Source organism: Erythrolamprus reginae, chromosome Z (assembly GCF_031021105.1).
Source record: "Erythrolamprus reginae isolate rEryReg1 chromosome Z, rEryReg1.hap1, whole genome shotgun sequence".
NCBI classification, from domain to species: Eukaryota; Metazoa; Chordata; class Lepidosauria; order Squamata; family Dipsadidae; genus Erythrolamprus; species Erythrolamprus reginae.
The window spans coordinates 93,384,624-93,408,330 of NC_091963.1; the positions used below are offsets into that span (position 1 = coordinate 93,384,624).

The window sequence follows — 23,707 nt, forward strand, 5'->3', positions numbered from 1 at the left end:
CCTTGTTAAGTGTTAAGGAGTGTGCAGAGTGACCCTTGAGTTACCAAGAATGGACAGAAGAAATGTGGACACCTAGCAGATATCTGGTAGCTGATATCCCAGAGATATGAATTATGGTTCAGTAAGACAAATCAGATAAGTATATACATATTATTTACTTTGGAAAATAGCTTAGTCAAGAACAGTCCTAGTCATACACAATTACATCAGTCAATACTCACAATACATATACAATATTATGAGCCTCTCTCAATACATTACATAATACTGTAAGCCTTAAAATAGCAGAGACTAATCAGAGAGAGTCAGAGAGAGAGAGACAGAGAGAGAGAGAAAGACTTCTGACTCTCTCTTGTGGCTACCTGCAGCACTGACTCTTAAAGCTATACAGTAGTGTTATAATTCATTTAAAGATACAGTACATTGAGTTTGTTTATATACAGTACTGCCAAACCCAACCAGTTATGAGCATAATATTAACAGACCTAAAAGAGTAACTCTCAAAAACTAGAAGGGTTTTTGAATACTAGAATTCAGTATTTTAGAAAAATCCCTTACAACCATCCATAGTGGATATTCTAGAATTAAGAAATACCAAAAGGAGGTTCAGACAAGAGATTGTCACAAGTTAATATGTTCAACTATTTCCCCACCAGTGATTTATAGTGTCATCAGACATCACTATATCAATATTATCAGCACAGGAATAGTTGGATGGTATTATACACTGCACATTGATATAAATCATTAATGGCCATTTTTAATGTACAAAAAGAGACCTCACTGTTTTTGAGACTGAAATGTACTCATTAATTTCGGTGCTCTGATCATTTCTATGTGGTTTACTTGCCTCTGCTTGCCTTTGAGGTCTTTATCTCATGGTAGTCCTTTGCCTTTTTACCAAAGTGATCAAGAAAGACTGATCCCAAAAAATTAATTTCAGAGTTGTTTCTGCAAAAGTATCAGGAAATTGAAATATTGTAAAAGTAAAAAGATATTATGGTGTAAGATTTCATATACCAAGTCATTTCCCGAGTGTGACACAGATATTTTTGTATCAATTCACACATGTAACAAACTGTTAAGTTTCTTCAATTTGCAAGAAATGTTTCTAAATCTGTTAATGTAGCTATTTTTATGGTTCTGGTTGCTTTAAAGAGTTATCAAATATCCTGAATTTTTTTGTGTTTTTTTGTTAGAAAGTTGGCATTTAAAACTTGTCCCATTCACTTTTTTGAATAACCAATGTGCCACATATAAAATATAATGTCATCCCAGGGGGAATTTCATGTTTACTAACAGAATTGTTTCTAACTGAGGCAGTGAGCCAATCCACCCAGATTTACCAGTAATACTTCTGCTACCACTATACTATAATGGAAATGAGGAAGTCTTTGTTTTTCTGACAAAGTGGACTAAATTATAAAATTCAGTCCATGTAGAAGCTGAAACAGAGAAATAAGACAGTATTTATGCAATAAGGATTACTGCTATGTCTGTGCAGTCACTAGGGGCTTTGTGAATACTATATTGTGTAGCTGCTAAAGATTCTGTGTCTATTAGAGCAGGGGTCCCCAACCACCGGGCCGCGGACCAGTACCGGGCCGCGGGGCATGTTGCACCGGTCCGTGGAGTCAGCAGCTGCCAGTCCTCCTGCCGCCGCCCCCTCCCTCCAGTGCTTCATCTCCCGCTGGGAAAGAGGCCTCAGGAGGCAGGTTCTGCCGGCCACAGGGCGATGGACGGGACAGAGGGGCGGGAAGGACCGGGAGGCTCAAGCCTCTTTTGGCTTCTGCCGTGGCACGCCTTTGCGTTTTTGGCTGGGGGGGGAGGCAGGAGGTCCGGCCTGACCCCCTCCCTCCAGCGCTTCACCTGCCGCTGGGCAAGAGGGTTTGGGAGGCAGGTTCTGCCGGCCACAGGGCGATGGCGGAAAAGAGGGCGGGAAGGACCAGCACCCCCATGCTTAATCCCGCCCCCAACCACACCCCTTTCCGCCCCCACCGGGCCATAGAAAAATTGCCTTGTTGAAACTGGTCCCTGGTGGAAAAAACGTTGGGGACCACTGTATTAGAGCAACCGCAACATTGTATTTTGTTATAATTATTTTCTCAGTGCAAGTAATACCATTGAGCCTGTTTGGATATCTTTAAAATAGGCTTTGGGCTAGGTGAAAATTAGGTTGAAAAATATAAGAAATAAGATTTTCAGATGTGTATGTAGGTTGTCATTTATTGTGTGCCATCGCACGAGCTCAATCCCAGTCTCTCAAAAAGTTTGGATCACAGTTAAGTCAAATGACTGGGTCCCTTGGAAACCCCAAATGCAATTCAAACCTGGTAGCATCAGTCGCTAGCCCAGGATCATCTGCACAAATAGCATCTCCTCAAGACCTCCCTTGGTCAAGCTCATGATTCTCTATGAAAAACAGGCTTTACATTTTGCAAGTCTGGTTTATCACTACAGATGTCTCCATTAGCAGCATGAGGGAAATACTGTATTTAGTAAATTAACCCATAAAATCTGCAAGCTCCACATGGGAATATACAGCATTTGAAAACAATCCCCCCTCCCTCCCCCTCTCCCTTTTAGAAAGCTTTTCAGGAAAAAGTCTAGTTTTGTACATCTGTGGGGGGAAAAGCTGTGTGCTATCTTCACAGATATATAAACAGCAGGATTTTAAAGACTCTTGTTGCTTGCTAAAACAAAGCACCTGGAAACCCAAAAAGAGCATTATTGAAGCATAGAACATGGTATAATATGTGTGGAAAGGACCTGGGGACCTTCTAGTCCAATCCATTACTCAAGCAGTAGGCCCTATATCAGTCATGGCAAACTTATGGCACGGGTGCCACAGGCGGCATGGGGAGCCATTTCTGCTGGGATGCAAGCCATTGCCCTAGCTCAGCTGCAATGTGCAAGTGTGTGCCGGCCAGCTGATTTTTTACTCACACAGAGGCTCTGGGAAGTCGTTTTTGGCTTCCAAAGAGCCTCTGGGGGGATGGGGAAGAGCATTTTTTTTACTTTCCCCCAGCTCCAGGAAAGCCTTTGGAGCCAGGGGAGGGTGAAACACAAGCCTACTGGGCCCACCAGAAGCTTCCGGCCTCCATAGAGCCGCCAGGTGGTGGGGGATGCTGTTTTCACCCTCCCCAGGCATTGACTCATGGGTGTGGGCACTTGCATGTGTGCGATAGCGCACATGCACGCTTTTTTGGCACCCGAGGAAAAAAAGGTCCGCCATCACTGCCCTATATTATTTCAGTCATGTGGCTGTCCAATCTTGTTTGAAAGCCTCCAGTGATGGAGCACATACAAATTCTGAAGGAAAGCTATTACATTGGTTGATTGCTCTAACCATTAGAAATGTTCTCCTTAGTTCTAGTTTGCTTCTCTCCTGGGTTAGTTTCTATCCATTGTTTTTTGTCTAGTTTTTTGGTGCTTTGGAAAATAATTTGATCACCTCATTTTTATAGGAGCTCTACAAATATTGGAACACTGCTATTATGGCTCCCACTAATCATTTTCTTTAGACTAGACATACCCAACACCCAGTTCTTTGTAGGTTTTAGCCTCCAGACCCCCCATCACTGTTGCTGCTCTTCTTTACACTCTTTCCAGATCCTCAACATCTTTTTTTATATGGCGGTGGCCAGAACTGGATGCAGTTTCCTAAGAACCGACCAGAACCAGGAGCAATCCACTGCTGATCTGGACCTTTGGACAACAACAATGCAAATTTACATTTACCCAATGCCAGGATAAATGCAACTTGCTGTGCTCCTGATTGGTTCCAAAATAAATTAGAAAGAAAAAAAAGTGATGAAATTTGGAAAAAGAGCAAGAAGAAAAGGATGCTGAATAGTGATATACAGTATTACTGTTGTGAGCCACTCCGAGTCTTTGGAGAGGGGTGGCCTACAAATCTAATAAATTATTATTATTATTATTATTATTATAACAGAGAAGATGCTGGAAAATGAAAGCACGAGAGACTTACTATTCTATGCACGCTTCCTTGGGAGAATAAGCTCACTAAGCTCAGAAATGCATAAAGGAGGGTTGCCATTTTATGCGTATTTATTTGCTTAGAGGTTTGGCTCATTCAATACAGAGCGTCTCGGTCTTAAAAACACACGCATTAAATCTGATTGCACACCTGCGATGCTACGTGCGATTTTACTTGGGAACGACCCTATTAAATTCAGGGGAACTATGGAAAAAGCAAATATGTCTTTCATTTTGTTTCTGCCGGACACACCCAGCTCTTCTTTAGTCTCCGCCTCACTTCCTGAACAAGGAGGCTGTGAGCGTATTGGATCGACTGACGAAAAGTCAGGCGGGCAGATCTTTCTAGGTGGAGCCATCGATTCTGTTTTTCCATTTCGCATTTTTCAACGCAGCATACTAAACTAGATCCAGCTAGCGTTGACCTACAACTCCGGGTTTTGCAGGCGGCCTACAGTTGTTTAGCGCATCTGATCTGCCGCGCCTTCTTCTTCTCCTCCTCTTCCTCCTTCTCTTCCTGTGTGTAGGCACGTCGCTAGCTGTTGTACTCGAGAAACTGCCATGTCTGGAGAAGAAGCTGTAGGGGAAGATGCGGGAGCCCTTCAAACCAGCAGTGTTGCTCCTCCCGCAGAGCAGCAGCAGAAGGAAGAAGCAATGGCGGACGCAACAGCGACAGGCGGGGAGGGAAAGGCTGCTGAAGACACGTCAGAGGAGGCTCCCGCCGTTTCTACCAGTACCACTGCTGCTGGTCGCCAGTATAGAGCACTGGTGCTCACCGGCTTTGGTGGTTACGAGAAGGTGAAGCTGCAGATTCGGCAGCTGCCTCAAGCGGAACCCAGCCCGGGCGCTGGCCATGTTTGCGTGCAGGTCCGGGCCTGCGGGCTCAACTTTGCTGACCTGATGGCTCGCCAAGGGCTCTACGAGAGGTTTCCCTCGCCGCCCGCTAGCCCTGGCATGGAGGCGGCGGGAATCGTCCTGGCCGTGGGCGAGGGCGTCTCCAGCCCAAAGGTGGGTAAAGAACTCTCGGCAGCGCACAACGGACGGAGGCCATCGCGCCTTGGCCGGGCCATCTGGGAGGATTCAGATGCGGGGAGTGGCTGGCAGCAATTTTTGCTCCGCAGCTGCGAATAACGGGCTGCCCAACCTAATCGGAAGTGATTGGGAGGCAGAAAGATGGGTGGTGGACGTAGCCACTATCCCGATATTTGGGTGCAAGAAAATGGGTGGGGTACCTCGAGGCGATGGGGAAACGGCCTACAGTGTTGGGAAGACCCATACTTCCCAGGGGGTTTAAAGTGGGTGGGAGGTGAAAGGCAAATCCTAAATGAGAATTGTGAAGAAAGAAAATGTGTAAAGCTGACTAAAGGTCCCACCTTCTGATTAAGACGTGGAGCTAACGATATACAATATATTTCCCCTTTTAACTGAGAGAAAAGTGGGTGTTGACCTGCTTGCTAAGGCAATGAGATATCAGATTGTTCAGCCAGCCAGCATACTCTGACCTCTTTGCTAAACTAGTGCCATCCAGAATGTTCCAGAAGGAGCAGATTCCGAAGAGCGAATTCTATGATTTTTCTCGCTAAAGGCTGCGGAAAGGGTGACGTTACTATAGGAGGCAGGGCTTTAAGACATTTTTGGAAACTGACCAATCACTGATGATCACCAGGACATTTTGTTCCCTCAAGGAAATGGAGTTTTGTCCCTGGCTTCCCTTGGCTTCAAGCTTAAATCCGTTGAAGGTAGTTTGGGCCCCTAGGGATGTTGGGTAGAGAAGACTTACCTCATCGCAGTCTCTGAATTGAAGGTGGGCGGGGCTTATCCTAGAAAGGGATTCAAAAGCTTTTTGAAATACGAATCCAGCTGAAGCTGTGCTGCAACAGTGACCTTTTGCACAACCCACTCCTAAGCCTGGAGCTCTCAGCCTTGCCAAAAAGGGTGATATGCAATAGGTGGAGCTTGATTTAAGAGAGCCTTTCTCAGCCTGGTTAGGAAACAGGAAATGGCCGGCCAGTAGAAACAGGATGCAGGTTTTCACATTCCTTATTTGTAGAATTTTGTATTTCTAGCATCAATATGTTTTCCTTTTTGGTCTTCTCGCAAACTATTTGATATAGTGATGCTTTCTTCCCAAGACTTTAATCTCTGTTCAACCTTGAAACAAGTGGAAATATTTATACACATATTCGAAATTGCATAAAATACTGGGAGGTTCTCTTTATTCACTCTGGGGGGAATTCAAAGATTACAACTGTGTCTACATCTTCTACATCTGCTCCCCACTCCTTTTCTTCTGGGGGCAACCAGTCATTAAGCTGAAGCTTAATATGCTTTCAGTGTACTTATCTGAGTTCGTAAATCACTTGTTGTAAAATAAGCTTAAAGCATATCTAATCTACTTTAAATAGGTAAGGAAAACTGGACTTGGCCCCTGTTTCTGCTTTAACCCAAGGGCAAATTGCAATGATTCTAAGGTGGTTTTTTTTAAAGCCACTGATTAATTAAATAAGATAGGGTGGGGGGGCCATCACGCTTCTTAGTCATTTTTGCCTCGTAACAACCCTTTGATGAGTCCGGATATGCCAAAAAGTAATATCTGGACAAGTACAATACTCTGATAGGTACAAAGTTAATTGTGAACTGGTATTCCTGGTTCTTGTCTAATTTCTATATTTTTATATTAGGCAAATGTAGATTGTGCCTATGAAATTTCACAACCCTACTAGCTTCCTCCTATCAATGTTTGAAATATATCCCTGAATATCTCTTTAAACACAAATTATTTTCTTTCATTAACTTTTGAAGTTTGACTTTCTGAACAGTTTGATTTACATGTTAAGAACCTGGCAATGCATGCATTTATTGGTGTAGACTTTTTAAGGCCGAGTCAAATAAACAAATTAAAATCAGATCTAGTTTTGAAGAATTAAGTCTCTTTTTCTTTGCAAACTGATGTTAATAATATTTAACGATCGTTTTACATAGGTTATGTACAGAATTATCATCCGACAGTGTTTAAGAAGGAGTGGATTTCATGAGGGGCGGGGGTTTTTGCACCTACAGGAAGACATTTCATGAACAGCTTTTTTTCTTTGCAGTTAATTAAGACCTGAAATCATACCCTTGAAATAGGAAAATTATTTTGATAGTTTCTATTCAGGACATGAAAAGCTTCAATCTATCTCACAACTATTTCATTAGTAGGGATTTTAACATAGTCCTCAAAGGTCCTGTCTCATGCTATTGTTTTCTATTGAGCAGGATATTAACGAAGATGTGTAAGAAGAAAATGTGGCATTTCAACCTATTTGGTAGACTGACACAGAACAAAGGCTGAATGTACTAAAATGACACTCCTAGATATCTTTCCAGTTATCTACTAATGATAATCCCGATTAGGACTAAGATTTGTAATTAGGTAAATCTGGAAATGCCAGTTTGGGGAATTCCTAAAATGTTTGATCTATGTATTTTTTTTTTTTTAAATGGCCAGGTTTTAAAATTATGTTTCACTTACAAGAGAAGGGAACAATCCCACGGAATATTCCAGTCAAACTAAATTGGATCAGAACATTAAAATATTAGTGAAGCTAATTGGGGTGGCAAATTGCAATGGTGTGAAGGCACAACTCAGCCTAACAACCTGTTTCTGATAATGGAATGGCATTGCACTAAAAAAAAAATCAGATTCTTTTTCATGGCTTTGGAGATGGCTAGAACAACAGGAAAATGCCTGTCATTTCTACCCTTAACTTTTATACTCCAAAATGTTCTAAAATATATTGCTAATATTAATCTATTTTGCTGCTTAAATTTGGCAATGTGGTTATAATATGTATGTGTTTTTCTAAATTAGGGCTGTAGTTAAGGGTGGAAAAGGGAGTATTTTATCATTCAGGGGCCTCGTTTCAACTTTTTTCGAAAGAAAATAGAAGAAAATTCCTTATCGATTTTTGTGGCCAAATTTCATATAGTATGTAATCTTCAGAAGGACGGGGTTGTGGGAAAGGATTAAGAGTCAACATGAGGATGGCTGGCTTGACATTTCTGTCCTCATTTGTTTTTTAAAAAGATACAAATTTCAAAAAGAAAATTCAGTTGCATTGCCACCAAATTTCAGCAGCACAATCCTAGGATGTTTAGTAGCTGTGTCTTGCTTGCTTGTTAGTTACTTACTATACATTATGAAATCTTTGGTAATCTAATTTATTTTCTAGTATTTGTATGTATTAGACATCATGAAATTAAGGTAACTAGAAGCTTTTCAATAAAAGTATTAGTTGCATCCTTAAAGTATAAATGCTTCCAGTTAAATGCATCATATTAAATGCAGAATCAGTCTTCATCCTGCTGTCTTTTTGCTCTGAGATTTCAGGTTTGCATCCTCCAGACCGTGTCTGTCTATTAGGCTATGGAGTTCTATAGATCAAACACAGATTATTGGAATACGTAGGAAGAGTCATATAATACATCAATTTATAAAAGCAGTCCCATCTTTTTCTGGAATCATACCACCACTCCCCTAGCCTCATTGAAGCAGAATCGAAGAAGGAAACCACGGCAAGTTTAAGCAGCTGCTAATGGGATATGTGTACCATTTTTGCTTTGAAGCACTTCTGATCTAAAGTGCTGAATAACCCTAATAACCAGACAAGTTAGAATATAGTCTTGTATATTTGGATGGATTGTCCAGTAAAGAACACACTTTTTAGAAAGTTCTGAGCTTAATAGGAATTTTCGGGGGATTGCTTTTCTACATTCCCTTTATTATGTATCTAATTTTTACCACATACTGTTCTTACTAGTCATATGGTAAATAACACAAGGGTGGAGGGTAGTTTAGATTTAACCTAGTCTAAATTAGCATTTGACTCTGAAAATAAACAATGGAAACAGTCTTTGAATTCCTCCTTTCCTTCATCCCTGGCATGATTTGAAGAGGAAATTATAAACTTCTAATTTAGATGTAGCCTGAATGTAGAAATGTGGTCAGTATAATTCTACTTGGTGAAAGCAAAAAGGTAAAGGTTTCCTGTAAGTTGTATCCAACTCTAGGGCATATTGGTCATCTCTTGATTCTTGGTAGGAGGAGCCAGCATTGTCCAAAGACAATTTTGGTGATCATATGGCCAGCATGGTCATTCACAAAAGATGCATGGAACCCTGTTATCTTCCCACCAAAGTGGTACCTATTAATCTACTTGCATTTGTATGCTTTCAAACTGCCATATGGGCAGTTATATTGAAAGTAAATATAACCATAACTTACTGAATTGTTAGAGGATTTTTTTTAAAATAAAGGGGTAAGGATTATTCCTCACAACCAAGTTTAATTATTTATTAAATTTATTGGCAGCCCATTTGATCACAGACAGTGGTAAAATCAGTGGCCAGTAACATGCCACAGCATCGTAACATGCACGACTCAAATCTAGACTGATTCTCATGTAGAACAAGAGATTGATAGAATCAACTGAAAAATTGAACGGGTCCAAAGAGGGGCTACAAAAATGGTGGAAGGTCTTCAGCATAAAACTTATCAGGAAAGACTCAATCTGTATAGTCTGGAGGACAGAAGGGAAGGGGGGACATGATCGAAACATTTAAATATGTTAAAGGGTTAAATAAGATTCAGGAGAGAAGTGTTTTTAATAGGAAAGTGAATACAAGAACAAGGGGACACAATCTGAGGTTAGTTGGGGGAAAGATTAGAAGTAACGTGAGAAAATATTTTACTGAAAGAGTAGTAGATGCTTGGAACAAATTTCCAGCAGACATGGTTGGTAAATCCACAGTAACTGAATTTAAACATGCCTGGGATAAACATATATCCATCCTAAAATAAAATACAGGAAATAGTATTAGGGCAGATTAGATGGACCATGAGGTCTTTTTCTGCTGTCAATCTATGTAACTAGCTGTGATGCATCACTAGCTTGCAGGAAAAATAACCTTGGCATGTCCACAGCATCCTATGGTGATGAAATGGTCAGATAATCTCGTGCCAGAAAAAAAATACAAAGTCACTGATTATTGAAGGTGGATTTAGGTCCGTCCCTGTGCTGAAGAGGGATAAGACAAAAAGCAATGGTATGTAGACATATTGTTTAAAAATGTTTGGTGGTCTACCTTCACACTTCAGTTGAAAGAATATGAGAACGAGCCCCCAGCACCATGGGCTGTCAAACTCCAGATGAGTGGTAGGTAATAGCAAAGAGATGCAGAAAATATAGTTCTAACATTCAGGGATCATCTATTTTCCAAAGCACCAGAAGGCAAGACAAGAAACAATGGATGGAAGCTAATCAAGGAGAGTTCCAAACTAGAATTAAGGATAAATTTCCTAACAGTGAGAACAATTAACAATGCAACAGCTTGTCTTCAGATATTATAAGTGCTCTGTCATTTGAGGTTTTTCAAAAGAGGCTGGACAGCCGCTTGTCTAAAATGATAAGATTTCTTGCTTGAACAGCGGATTAGACTAGAAAACCTTGAAGCTCCCTTCCAACTCTATTATTCTGTTCTGTTAACCTACATCCCAGATAATCGGACCCTAATATTGCATAAATACTAAACTTGTATTTTATTCTTTAAAAGAGGTGTGTAAAAGAACCTATCTTAAAATATAGAAAATTGTAATAGAGCAGAGCCAGAACATTTTTACATGTTAAGCCATACCATATACCCGTGGCAGATGGCACACAGAGCCATATCTGTCAGCACACGAGCCTTAGTTCAGCTCCAGCTGATTTTGGGCTTGCCCTGAGGCTCTAGGAGAGCATTTTTGGCCACCAGGGGATCTCCAGGATGGTGGGGAAAGTTTTCCCCCTCCCCAGGCTCCAAGAAAGCCTATTGCCTGAGGAGGGTGAAAAATGGCCCTACTGGGCCCACTAGAAGTGGGGGAAAAGGAAAGCAGGAGATTGTCATGCTTTGGGGTGGGGCAGCTTGTGTGGGGGGGTGTCATGTGCACAGTGTGGGGTGGGGAGCAGGGGCATTGAATTATGGGTGTGGACATGCACGTATGTGCAATAGCGCCTGGGTGCACATTTTGGGCACCTGAGGAAAAAAAGGTTCGCCATCACTGCCATATACAGTATAATTGAGGTTCAATATAAATAATTTTTCCCTTAGAAAAACTAAATAATAGACAATACTGACATTAATTTCAGATATAGGGCATGTCAAATTTTTCAACTTTCAATTTCCAAACATTAGGGATGCTCAAAAGTTGTGGCATATCTTGGGGATTGTAAAGTTATTTTGATTAATATAATTTAGATGTGCTTGGTAAGTAACTACATAAATATTGTAACTTTTTAACATTTTGTTTGTTTCATATATCACAGAAATAATTGTTGCTGGAACATCGATCTGCTGCATGGTAAAGGAAGTTAGAGAAAGGATAACTGGGGAGCCTGAGGCTAATTTGAATGTAGCAAAGCCTTTTGAGAATTAAATTAATGTATTGGTTGTAATGAGTTGTGGAAAGAAATACAGTGATACCTTGTCTTACAAACTTAATTGGTTCCAGGACGAGGTTCTTAAGGTGAAAAGTTTGTAAGACGAAACAATGTTTCCCATAGGAATCAATGGAAAAGCGATTAATGTGTGCAAGCCCAAAATTCACCCCTTTTGCCAGCTGAAGCGCCCATTTTTGTGCTGTTGGGATTCCCCTGAGATTCCCCTCCATAGGAAACCCCACCTCCGGACTTCTGTGTTTTTGCAATGCTGCAGGGGAATCCCAACATCGCAAAAATGAGCACTTTGCTGGCAACGGAAGTCCAGAGAAGGGAGCATTAGTGAAATCGCAGCATTGCAAAAACACTGAAGTCCTCGAAACCCCACCTTCAGACCTCTGTGTTTTTGCGATGCTGCGATTTCACTGAGGCTCCGCTCGCTGGGAAACCCCACCTCTGGACTTCCGTTGCCAGCAAAGCACCCATTTTTGTGATGCTGGGATTCCCCTGCAGCATCACAAAAACATGGAAGTCCAGATGTGAGGTTTCCCATGGAGGGGAGCCTCAGGGGAATCCCAGCTGCACAAAAACGGATGCTTCACGGCGGCGGTGGGTTTGTAAGGTGAAAATAGTTTGTAAGAAGAGGCAAACAAATCTTAAACCCAGGGTTTGTATCTTGAAAAGTTTGTATGATGATGCGTTTGTAAGACGAGGTATCACTGTACTAAACTACATTTATTGTTAACAATGACTAATGGGCTTTGCCACAGCCTGCAAATGCAGAAGGCAGTAATGCTAACAATGGTTAATCATTGTTTACCCAAATTAGCCTAGTTTTACGATCATCCCTATATGGCTCTTTTGTAGTTTGAAGTTTGCAGGCAGGTTATATAGCCCAAAGACCACAGCGAAGCATGGCCATCAATGATGTGCAAATCCTCCCTTTCCAGCGACTGGCCAGATTTTCAATTGTCTTTTGTATTTATTGGGCAAAAATACACTTGAGTCACTATCCAGAAGGCAGCCACTATCCAGAAAGAAAGGCTGATTTTCCAAATGGAGAATATTTCCCCAAAGAAAAAGTGACAAAGAAGCTGGATAAGTAAAAACTAGCAAATAGTTTATAACTTTTTCTCCTTTATTCTTAGAGGCCAGAAGGATAAGTAATTATTGGGTTATTTGTTGTAGCTGTAACATGCAGGCAGTATCATGGTTAACAGAAATTAAGATTTCAGAAGGCACCACAGTTTAATAACTATCCTTCATATTTAGCTGATATGTCAAAGCAAACCATAAACTGGCTAAGCATAATGTAAGAATATATCTAAAAATCATGCTTTAGGAAGCAAGTCTCATAACACTACCAGTTACTGGCTATTTGAAATGAATTTTAGGTGGCAATGTTAGATATCCTATATCAGTGATGGCAAACCTTTTTTCCCTCGGGTGCCAAAAGAGAGTGCGTGCACACTATCACGCATGTGCAAGTGCCCATACCTATAATCCAATGCCTGGGGAGGGCGAAAACAGCTTACCCCACCCCTCTGGAAGCTGGAAACAGCCTGTTTATCAACTTCTGGTAGGCCCAGTAGGCTCGGGTTTCGCCCTCCCAGGCTCCAAAGGCTTCCCTGGAGCTGGGGAGGGTAAAAATCTCGAGGCTCTCTGGAAGCCAAAAACGCCCTCCCAGAGCCTGGGGGGGGGGAATTGGCTGGCCAGCACACAACTGCACATTGGAGCTGAGCTAGGGCAAAGGCTCATGTGCCAGCAGCTGTGGCTCCGTGTGCCACTTGTGGCACCTGTGCCACAGGTTCACCATCACTGTCCTATATTATTTTTCTATAGTTAGAAGTGGAAAAAATGATGATTGCATGTAAAAAAGTAATTAGCATAAGGCCATGTTGTCTAGGCCAGTGGTTCTTAACCATTTTGAATGAATCACCTCCTTGAGCCAATAAGGAAGTTTTCATCACCCTCCTCCCCCAACATAACCTCTCAATCACAACATAGGAAATAATAATTCTTCAATTTATGCAAATACTGTTTTTTGTTTTCTTTAAAATGGACAGTCATAATTCCAGGTATAGCTGATTTTAGATGAGCTTGAAAGCCACGATATCGTCCAACTATGGATGCAGTTCTATCAGTTCTATCATTCAGCCTTGTTAAATATTGAAGAACCTTTTGTGTTGGTGACCAAATTTCAAACAAATGCCAGTTCTTTCCTGATCTCTTCATTTCCATTGATGGACATAATAACAAGGCTTCATTTTCACAAACTGTAGACTCATCAATCTGCATCACAAATTCTGGATTTTTAAAGGTGTAACTAAGCCACATCAGTAGCCATTTCATCAATTCTTTTTGATACATTGTCATTGCTCAAAGGAATTGATTGTGTGATACTGTTTATAGCTGGGCCCCAACATGGTGGCAACAATCTGTTTCACTGCTGGTAAAATCAGCGTTTCTCTGATAGTGTGAGGTTTGCCACATTTTGTTATCAACAAAGATGTTTCATAGGAAATAGGAACAAGTGAGCCCCCATGTCAGGGTTGAGTGACAATTTTCCAAATAACTTCTCAACGGTGCTGTGACTCCACACTTGGCCTTAAGGATTGGAAAAATGATGCTGGTTTGTTGGCTTTATCTGTGTGAATTCTTACCAAATGGTCTTTCAGTTGGGAAGGCACCCCCATGAGTGAAGGGGAACTCCATGCCGTCGTGGCCATTTGCCCCACCCCTCTCCACAACTGCTTCTTTCAATGGAGGCAGAAAGAATCCCTCCCTCAAGGAAGCATTGACAATCGCCTGGATCCAGCTTTATGTCACCTCCCTCCTGTCTGAAACCAGCCAGGAGAGACATGGGTCCAACAAACAGGTGGAGGAACTTACAGGTCATATGGGCTTGTTCACTTCAGCAGGTGTCATGAGTTCAAACTCATCCCATACATGGACTCAGACTTGCCCCAGTCACCTGAGTCGATCCTGCCCAATTGGAGTCCAGATAGATCCAGATCTGAGTAATTTTATGCAAGAAACTGATTAAATTCCTCATCTCTACCCTGCAAGGGCTCCACTGCTTCCCCATGTCAAGGATAGAGCAAGTCACCCTAAATAGGGTGGCTGGGTGAGATTCCGCAGATGCAATCATGGCAGCAAGATGGGGAGATCTTGTCACCTTGATCGCCACTAGATAAGTTTTAATATAAGATCATAACAGTGTTCAGTCAGATCTAGACTTACTGGATCTCCAACAATGCTCCAGACATCTCTTCTGGTGTTTCATTTCCTGGAGCTCCTTGTTAAACCAAAGAGCTTTCCTGGGTCTACTGCCACAGAGAGTTTGCAAAGGCGCAATCCAGTCAAAAGCCTCAGTTGAGGCCATATTCAAGGCCCTCACAAGTGACTCTGCCAGATTGTGTATAAGTAAGTCCAGAAAATCACCAAGTGCCCTCTGAAATCCCTCTCGGTTCATTAGGTGCCTGACATGGAACCACCTAATTGGTTTTGCCTCATTGTAGTGGAGGATTGGAGTTGTAAAGTTAAGCCGCAGCAGGAAATGATCTGACTATGACAAGGGCAGAATATCTAAGCCCCTTAATTTCAGATCATCACTCCATTGCCCTGGGAGAAATATCACGTTGAGCGTGTGTTCCCCCTTATGAGTCAGACCATGAACTACTTGGGTCAAGTGCATAGTTGCCATGGAGGCCATGAACTCCTGTGCCACCTCACAGGATTCGTCAAGCGATGGTAGATTGAAGTCTCCCAAGACAATAAATCTGAGGAACTCCATCGCCAGCTTGGCTACCACCTCAAATAGCACAGACAGGGCCATTGTCTCACAGCTGGGAGGCAGGTATGTGAGTAACAGGCCCACTTGAACTTCTATATCCAACATCGCAGTTCCAGTGACTTTGCTTGCCTTCTTCGGAGCCCTATAGGTGGGTGAGCCCTCGGCAGCACAGTTGGGGTTGGCGCCAGCTGCCATTGCTGGCCTCCGCCTGATGGGATTCTAAATGGGGAGAAGGGTGCCAGTGCTTACAGCAGAGGTGGTATGATTGGATATGGTATCCAGGGGGCGGTTGCGACACTCTGAGCCAACCATCGGTTCCGCCTCACTACGGTGGAGGATTGGAGTCGTAAATTTAAGCCACGGCAGGATATGATCTGACTGTGACAAAGGCAGAATATCTAAGCCCCTTAATTTCAAATCATCACTCCATTGCCCTGAGAGAAATACCATGTTGAGTATCAAGCCATTTTCTAATAGGCTTTTAATGTTAAATTGTTATTTTAGACTTTTAATATTAGATTTGTTATTGTATATTGTTTTATCACTGCTGTGAGCCACCCCAAGTCTGCGGAGAGGGGTGGCATACAAATCTTAATAATAATAATAATAATAATAATAATAATAATAATAATAATAATAATAATAATAAGTTCCACTGGAACTTGTGCCGGAATGAACATTTACCAGTGGCAAAGAACTGGTGGGATCATAAGCCCGAAAAAGTGGTCGAAAATGAGCAAGCAAAACTACTGCGGGACTTCCGACTTCAGACTGACTGAATTCTGAAGCATAACACACCAGACATCGTGATCGTGGAGAAAAAGAAATTATGGATCATCGACATTGCAATCCCAGGAGACAGCAGAATTGAGGAGAAGCAGCTAGAGAAATTAGTGAAGTATGAAGATCTAAAAATCGAGCTGCAACGACTGGCATAAGCCAGTGAAAGTGGTCCCAGTGATACTTGGCACGCTGGGCGCACTACCAAAGGATCTCAGTGGACATTTGAAAACCATCGGAATTGACAAAATCTCCATCTGTCAATTGCAAAAGACCACTTTACTGGGATCGGCAAACATAATTCGCCGCTACATCACGCAACCCTAGGTGCTTGGGAAGCGCCTGACTGGTGATGAAATACGAAATCCAGCATAGTGATCTCGTTTGCTGTGTTGTACTGACATAATAATAATAATAATAATAATAATAATAATAATAATAATAATAATAATAATAATAATAGTTTTAAACCATCTAAATTATCAATCATATGTCCTTTAATCTGTCCATTTTGAAATTGTACAACATGTTAGCAATAGCACTTTTTAACAGATCCAGCATATTGCCCCCACAATTTGAGTCCTCATTTTACCCACCTCGGAACGATAAAAGGCTGAGTCAACCTTGAGCCGGTGATGAGATTTGAACCGCTGACCTACAGATCTACAGTCAGCTTCAGTGGCCTGCAGTACAGCACTCTACCTGCTGTGCCACCCCGGCTCTCAATATGTATCACGTTAATATTTCCATCACTTCCTGTGTGCTGATCAATCTGATCATCATTCTTTTCATCTCCGCCACTTCTTGTATTTCTCTCCATGTTGTCATAATCATCTTGTTTGAAATTCCTTGAAGATTTTGTATACAGTGGTCCCTTGACTTTTGCGGGTCCAACATTTGCGGAAAGGCTATACCACGGGTTTTCAAAAAATATTAATTAAAAATACTCCATGTTTTTTTTTTTAACAAAACGGGTTTTCCTGCAGCTGCCCGATATACAAGACTGTGTGTTTTAACTCTTTCCCTCCACCCCAGCCATCTTGCTTCTTTAAATAAAAGCTCTGCTTCCACCCCAGCCTCCCGATCCCTCCCCTTTAATTCTCGGAGCGTTTGTATCCTCCACTTGAAGCTGAGCCTTACAGCCACCCGCCATCGCTGCCTCCTTTAGTGGTAGCGTGTGATCTCCTGGCTGACTGGCCTGGAATCCCGGCTTCGAGTCCTGGCCTGGATCCAAAGCTTGAGCTTCCCCTTCCCTGACCTTGAGCAGCAGTACTGCTGCTGCCGCCATGGGAGACGCCGGCAGCGAGCATAGCAAACCCCCCATGTTGCTGACCCATTACCCCTGTGGGTTCTGGGGGTAAGTAAAACCAGAAATGGAGGAGGGAGGGGGAAGAAGGAAGGAAGCATCTCTACTTTGCGGAAATTTGACTTTGACAGGTGGTCTTGGAATGTATCCCTCGCAAAAGTCAAGGGACCACTGTACTTTCAGTTAAAGAGGTAGCGTTGTTTCTCATTTCCTCTCTCCATTCTTTAATGCTTGTGCATATATCACTACATAATTCTCTTATTTTTTGAAGCTCCATCTTTCTTAATTGCCAAATGATTTTGTCCAACTGCCCAGTAGATCTTTATATAGCCTCAAAGCAAAGAAGCCTCAGAAGAAAAATCAAACTCTTTTTTTCTTTTCTTTTCCCCCTTTCAGGTTCACATAAAATTCAGCAAAAAATATTATTTTTCAGTTCTCAGCTCTTTTTATCAGTTATTATATAAACAGTCCGACTAGTACCATTGAATCAAGGTCACATCTGGCAGAGCATATATTCCAGCCAAATGCCACCTCAACTTGGCTAACAATTTTTTCACCATGCAGTCCCACAGTTGCCTTCCTTTCTTTTAAATTCCAATACAATCAAAACAATAAATTTTAAATCAATTCTATTTCCATCTTTGCAGCTCCACACTAAGTTTATGAAGTTCCTGGGTTTTAGTTTTAATTTTGATTAGCTTTTCATGTCCATTTAAACTCAATTGAACAATTCTGATGTTAATACAACCACTTTCCAACTTTCTCAAGAGCTTGTCTCCCAGTCTCAAACAAAAGCAGTCTTTGAAAGTATTTTCCCCTCCGGTAAAGAAGGAGAGTTCTTGGTTCTCTGATTGGTTGGCGGCAAAGTGTCCCATGCGCCCAAAAGTCCGGGGTGAATGGGGTTTTGTGCCTGTTTGGAGAAAGGCATCTGTGACAGGAGGGGCTGTGGTGGAAGGGCTGGGCTGAACAGCTAGCGCTCTTTCAGTGAACAGTTAGGGCACTTTCAAGCTTAGCTAACAGGAGGAGGCAAAAAGTCCTAGATCCCCCTGGGGGAGGGAGGGATGGTTAAACCAATTAACCCCTTGTAATCTCCACCGCCTTGACAGAGATCTCTTGGATTGACGGGAGGCTGCCTGTCAAGCCAGTGCAAAAGTTAGTGATAAATTAATGGCTTGCCACACTATAGAAGGCCTATTGTTTATGAAAACTTGGGAGGGATGATTTTCATAAGAGAACAGATATAGCCACAAAGCATTCTTTTGAGTGGTTCAAGGACATGCCCACCCATCTGGGCGGAAACAGAGGAAGGGCTTGTAACGCTGTCACAACTGAGTGGGCAATGTGACAAGTTTGTAGGTGGGGGCAAGGGATGTGAACTTTCAAGTGAGTGGGAAGCTCAGATTCAGGTTTCTCAGTGTAGGTGCCAGGATGGCTCCAGAATTAAATTGGAGTTCTGAGGAATACTTTGACTTGGATTCTGATTTAATTTGGATATTACCTGGAGCCTTAACACCTAAAAGGAATGTATCATAACATACAGCCACCCCCCCCCACAAGTTCTCATAGCAAGGAACATTCTTTTTTCCATTTTTTATTTTTCTCCACATTCACATACAAATTTAACATGTATATACCTTCCAGTATTACATACAGATAGTATTTCCAAATTTTATCCATTATTTCATAAGTCAATATCTTAATTAATTTAATTATTTCTCCCCCCCTCCTTAACCAACACAAATGTGTCCCTTTAATTATTCTTTCTAAAGCATTTAAATGTGTCAGGCCAGAGGCTTCAATAAAATATGGCTATGGCCTGAAATGTGTTGTATTTTGGATTTCAGATTTTCACAGAAGGAAGGTTAAACTGCCTGGAAAATTAATAAATTTGACAACCATTATTTCTACAACTTTTATTTTTTGCTACACAGAATAAATGGCATCATGATGGAAAAACAGGTAGTTGATCTCAGACAAGCTTCTCTGGCAATTAGTAATTATTTCTGCCTCCTTATTTTTTAAAGGGTAGGGCATTGTCTTAAGCTTGTTTTCAGAGGAAGAAAAATGAAGAGATTCATTCTGATGTATGATTTTATTTTCTTCTCTGTACTTGCATTCTCTATACATTGCAAGTAGGCCTTGCAACAAAACATTGCAATATAGAAATAGCTTGTTCAAATATTCAGTCATTGTTTCATTCCCCATTTCTTGATTTTCCATTTCTTATCCTAATTAGTCTTTGATACTAAATTTTGATGTTTTATTTTTCCGCAATATTTTCTTTCAGAACTACTGATTCTTCCTTTTCATGTAAATCTGGTTATCAAAATCAGTCCTGGTAGAAACACCTGTTATTTCATTATATAAAAGTTGGGTTGGAAAGTAATATAGAATTCACAGAGAAATAAATTCTTCCAAGACATGCTAAATCCATTTTTTCAATGTACTTTTTTGGCTTGTAAGTCTTTAAAATTTATAGAGTTACAGGTTTATAAGGCAAATTGTTAAGAGAAAAAACCATAAGTTCACTAGTGTATTTACAGGAAATAATTCAGATATTTCCCCCCAAAATAATTGCATTAAAATTAAAAATAATAAAGGAGATAATAGGCATGTCTATTTTAAATAATGCTCGTAATTTCAGCAATAATGCTATTATTTGAACTGTGTTCCTCTCCATTTTGGGTGGAGCCATCATTCAGGTTGGGATGTCCTCGTCCACTCAGAGTGAGGACCGAGTCTGTTCTTTTCCTTTTTTTGGCTGGATCTGCCCCTTGAAACCCAGTTTCGACTCGGTTTTCGAGAAGACACTTTGGTTACCATTGCTCTCTTCCTGAATTTTGAGTTCACCCAGGATCCGCTGGAATAGTGAGTGTTCCTCTTTTACCTGGATTCTACTTGGTTTTCCCTAGGGGATCAACCAGCCTGGAAATCTTTTTTTCTCTTTTATTTTTATTGTTATTTTTTAAATCTAGATTTCAATTTATTTGCCTTTTACTTCAACTTGTGGATTATCCTTTTGCCCAGAATAAGGAGCCTCTCCTTGGAGCTAAGTGCTCCCTTATTCATCAGCCTTCAGCAGTAGAATTTCGGTTCCTGCCTCTCCTCGCTTATTAGAAGGGCATTGACCATCAGAGCTTGCTCAGGTCTGCCTGGCAAGCAAAAGGAATCTAGCATTAACCATCTAGTCTGCCAGCCAGATTCAGCAGTCTGGAATTCCGGATGGCAAGGAAGATGGGAATTGCAACTGGATCCTTTCTCAAGCCACTTATTTGCAAGTTGCATGGCCAGAGCCATGGCTGCTGTCTGTAGAGCTGTAGTGGCTGGAAGGGGTGCCTCTTCCCCACTGGAGTGCTGCTCATGGTTTCCTCCTTCCTGCTCTTCCCAAAGTCATTGTTCTTTGCTTATTGGGGCCCTGATGCTCGGGGACTTCCTCTAGTCAGCATCAAGGGTTCAAATTCTCCCGCCAGCCACTACTTGAATCCTGAAGTTCTGGCGGCCATTTTTGAGAGCCCCAGTAATGGTGGAAGCCAAGAGAGAAGGCTAATGACAAGCACATATGCAAAACTAACCATGATAATTCAGATGAGGAGGCAGGGAATCCTCCCCCTCTCCGTTGGTGGGAGTTCCCCAGCTGTCTAAAGGAAGCAGAGCCTCAGAGCAGGCTGAAAGGCATAGGGATAGGAGGTTGAGGAAGATCTCAATCAGGCATACAGGGACAAGGTAACAAACTGTGCTGCTGCAGCAGCTTCTCTGTCTCCTATTATTGCCAGTAACCCTTCCTCTAATCCTGTGCAGGGTCAATTGAACTAAGCCTATCTACTCCCAGAAGAAACACAGGTGTATGGGGGAATTCTGGCTTTCCCCAGCCCTCCATTAAGGTTAATCCAGCACAGACTGTCTCCACAAACCTCTGCTGCTCCTGCAGCTTCTTCGGCCATCTCAATTACAGTGGACCATGCAACATTGCAAATACTGCTATCCTCTGCAGTGCAGCAGCATCTGTCTCTGGCAAGCAATCCCGGGGTAGACGTATCTCCTCAGACCAAGAGAAAAGCCCTCCCAGACCTGAAATCTTAATCAGACCCCAGGACACTAACTGCTACTCTATGTCTCAGGGGAGAAAGGTGAAGAACTCCTGATAGACCGGGAACATGATGACTACAAGTTACCAGACAATGAAGGAATCACTCAAGATCAGCAGGTTTTAATGCTCTCTTCCCCTTGGGCTTTTTCCACTCCTTCCTCTATAAGGCATATGTTGCAGTTGGATTGGACACCGAGGCCAGCCCCTAGATCCACTGTTCACTGAGTTTACTCTGGAGATGGATTTCATTCTGGCTCCATAATTGTTGCTGGACAATATGCTACGTCAATGGTTAGCTCCGGCTGTGGATCCCATGCCATCTTTCCTGGATCGTAAGCATTTTAACATTGGTCCAGAGTTAGCAGCTCTACTCAATGTGTCCCTGGTGGATCCACCAGCGTTTGCATTATATTCCCTATCTGTTATGCTGACACCAGAAGACAAAAACATGGAACAGTCATTGATCAAGACACACAGCCTTCGTCTCCTTATTCAATTGCTCAGCATTGATTTGGCTTCACCTTATTCAAGAACATTTCCATCATTGAATACTAGGGCACGGCAGGATTTAAACAATTTTTTTGTTTTGCATGCCTCCTGATTCAATATAGCTTCTCCAATATAGACCTCCAAAACAATATAGCTTATTCTCATTGGCCATTTCGTGCTCTCGTTTCTCCAGATACCAAGGTCAATCTGGATTCCATCAGCATCCGCCTCCTGACAGGTCCTGGAGAGGGAGACATCTCAAGAGGCCCTTCAAGCGTGGGGAAGATGCCCCTTCTGATGATTGAGATAGGGAATGTAAGCCTCCTCTGAATCTCCTATCATCCCTCTTGGAGAAAATGATTTCTTGCATATACATAACCCCTTGGGCATGCCTTCATGCTAGAGAGCTCCAATGGTTCCTTTTGCAATTTCAGAATGCGAGTCATCACAGCATCACATCCAAAGTCCTAGTTCCTCCAGAGACTTGACGCTCTCTAGCCTGGTGGCACTCTCCAACAATTGCCTGGAGATTCATCTTCTGAGAACCAACAAGGGTAATAATCACAATGGACACAAGCCTGGTTGGCTGAGGCATTCACATACAAGGGCAGATGGTCCAGGGACGCTAATCTCCTCAGGAGGCCTTGGCCTTGATAAACTGGTTGGAACTATTCCTGGCTCTGAAACACTGTGAGAGGGAAATATCAGGGCAGCACACTCTAGTATTCATGGACAACAACACCCACAAAGTCTGTGTCAATCAGCAGGGCGGCACCCGCTCGGGGTCTCTCGTGCAGGAGGCCCTCAACCTGGGACTGGGCAGAAGGGCACCTTCTCTCCTTAGCAGTGGACCACATATCTGGGATTCCAGCACCCAAGTGGACTGGATCAGCAGGACGTGAATCATGCAGAGTGTGGTCTGTTCCTGTCTCTCTTCCAAGAAATCTTGAGAAACTTCGGACAACTTCAGGTTGATTTATTTGCGATGCCAGAGAACTCCCAAATACCGAGATTTTTCTCTCGGTTTCCATCCCAGGGACGGAAGGACTCATCTCAGAGATCAGTGGCTGTCAGGCCTCCTCTATGCCTTTCCCATCTTAAATGATGACTCCACCCATGATGTAGAAGTGGCATTGGTCTTACCTGATATGCCTCTTCTCATCAGGTGGAGCCATTATTCAGTCCCACACTAAGGAATTTCTACCATTTTTCCATTTTTCCCCTCCTTTTTTTCCCCCTGACTCAGCCAGAGGAGGGCTCATTTACATTCATCATTTGTTTTGGTTTCCCCCCCCTTGTTTTGAGGAAAATTGGAGTTTATAAACCTTATTTTGATCTTTAACACCTGCCCCCATTTTTTCATTTGTTTTGGGGGGCAGTATCAGGAAATAAGAACTATTTTAGCACAAGCTTTCCGATAGTCACATTGAGTCTGTTTACTTTGGCCTCACCAAAATTGGGTTCCAAGGGGCGGATCTAGCTAAAAAAAAAAAGAAAAAAGGAAAAGAACAGATTTGGTCCTCACTCTGAGTGGGTGAGGGCATCCCATTCTGAATGATGGTTCTATCTGATGAGAAGATTAACCCCTCTTCTTTGTTTTTCAGCAATTGCTTGAGGAAAACCCGTATTCGTAGTAATAGTTCATGTTGCTGCCTTCCAGATACATTGGAACTTTAATACCCATATGACTAGAAAGTAGGAAATTCAGGAAATTGAAATTCTAATTTATCTCAAGGCAAATTGACATATATGACTGAAGCATATACAGTATTTTCCTTTCATAAACGTAGCAGGCC

The 23,707-nt window shown here is 42.1% G+C and overlaps 1 protein-coding gene across 1 annotated transcript in view; it reads left to right on the top strand.

Annotated features, from left to right (window-relative positions):
* Positions 1 to 4,284: 4,284 nt before the first annotated feature.
* VAT1 (vesicle amine transport 1) overlaps positions 4,285 to 23,707 on the top strand; it is a 41,763-nt gene continuing 22,340 nt past the window's right edge. The window contains exon 1 of the mRNA XM_070727012.1: positions 4,285 to 5,007. Within this exon, the coding sequence (XP_070583113.1) occupies positions 4,561 to 5,007 (447 nt within the window). The 5' untranslated portion in view covers positions 4,285 to 4,560. The remainder of the gene's footprint in view (positions 5,008 to 23,707) is intronic.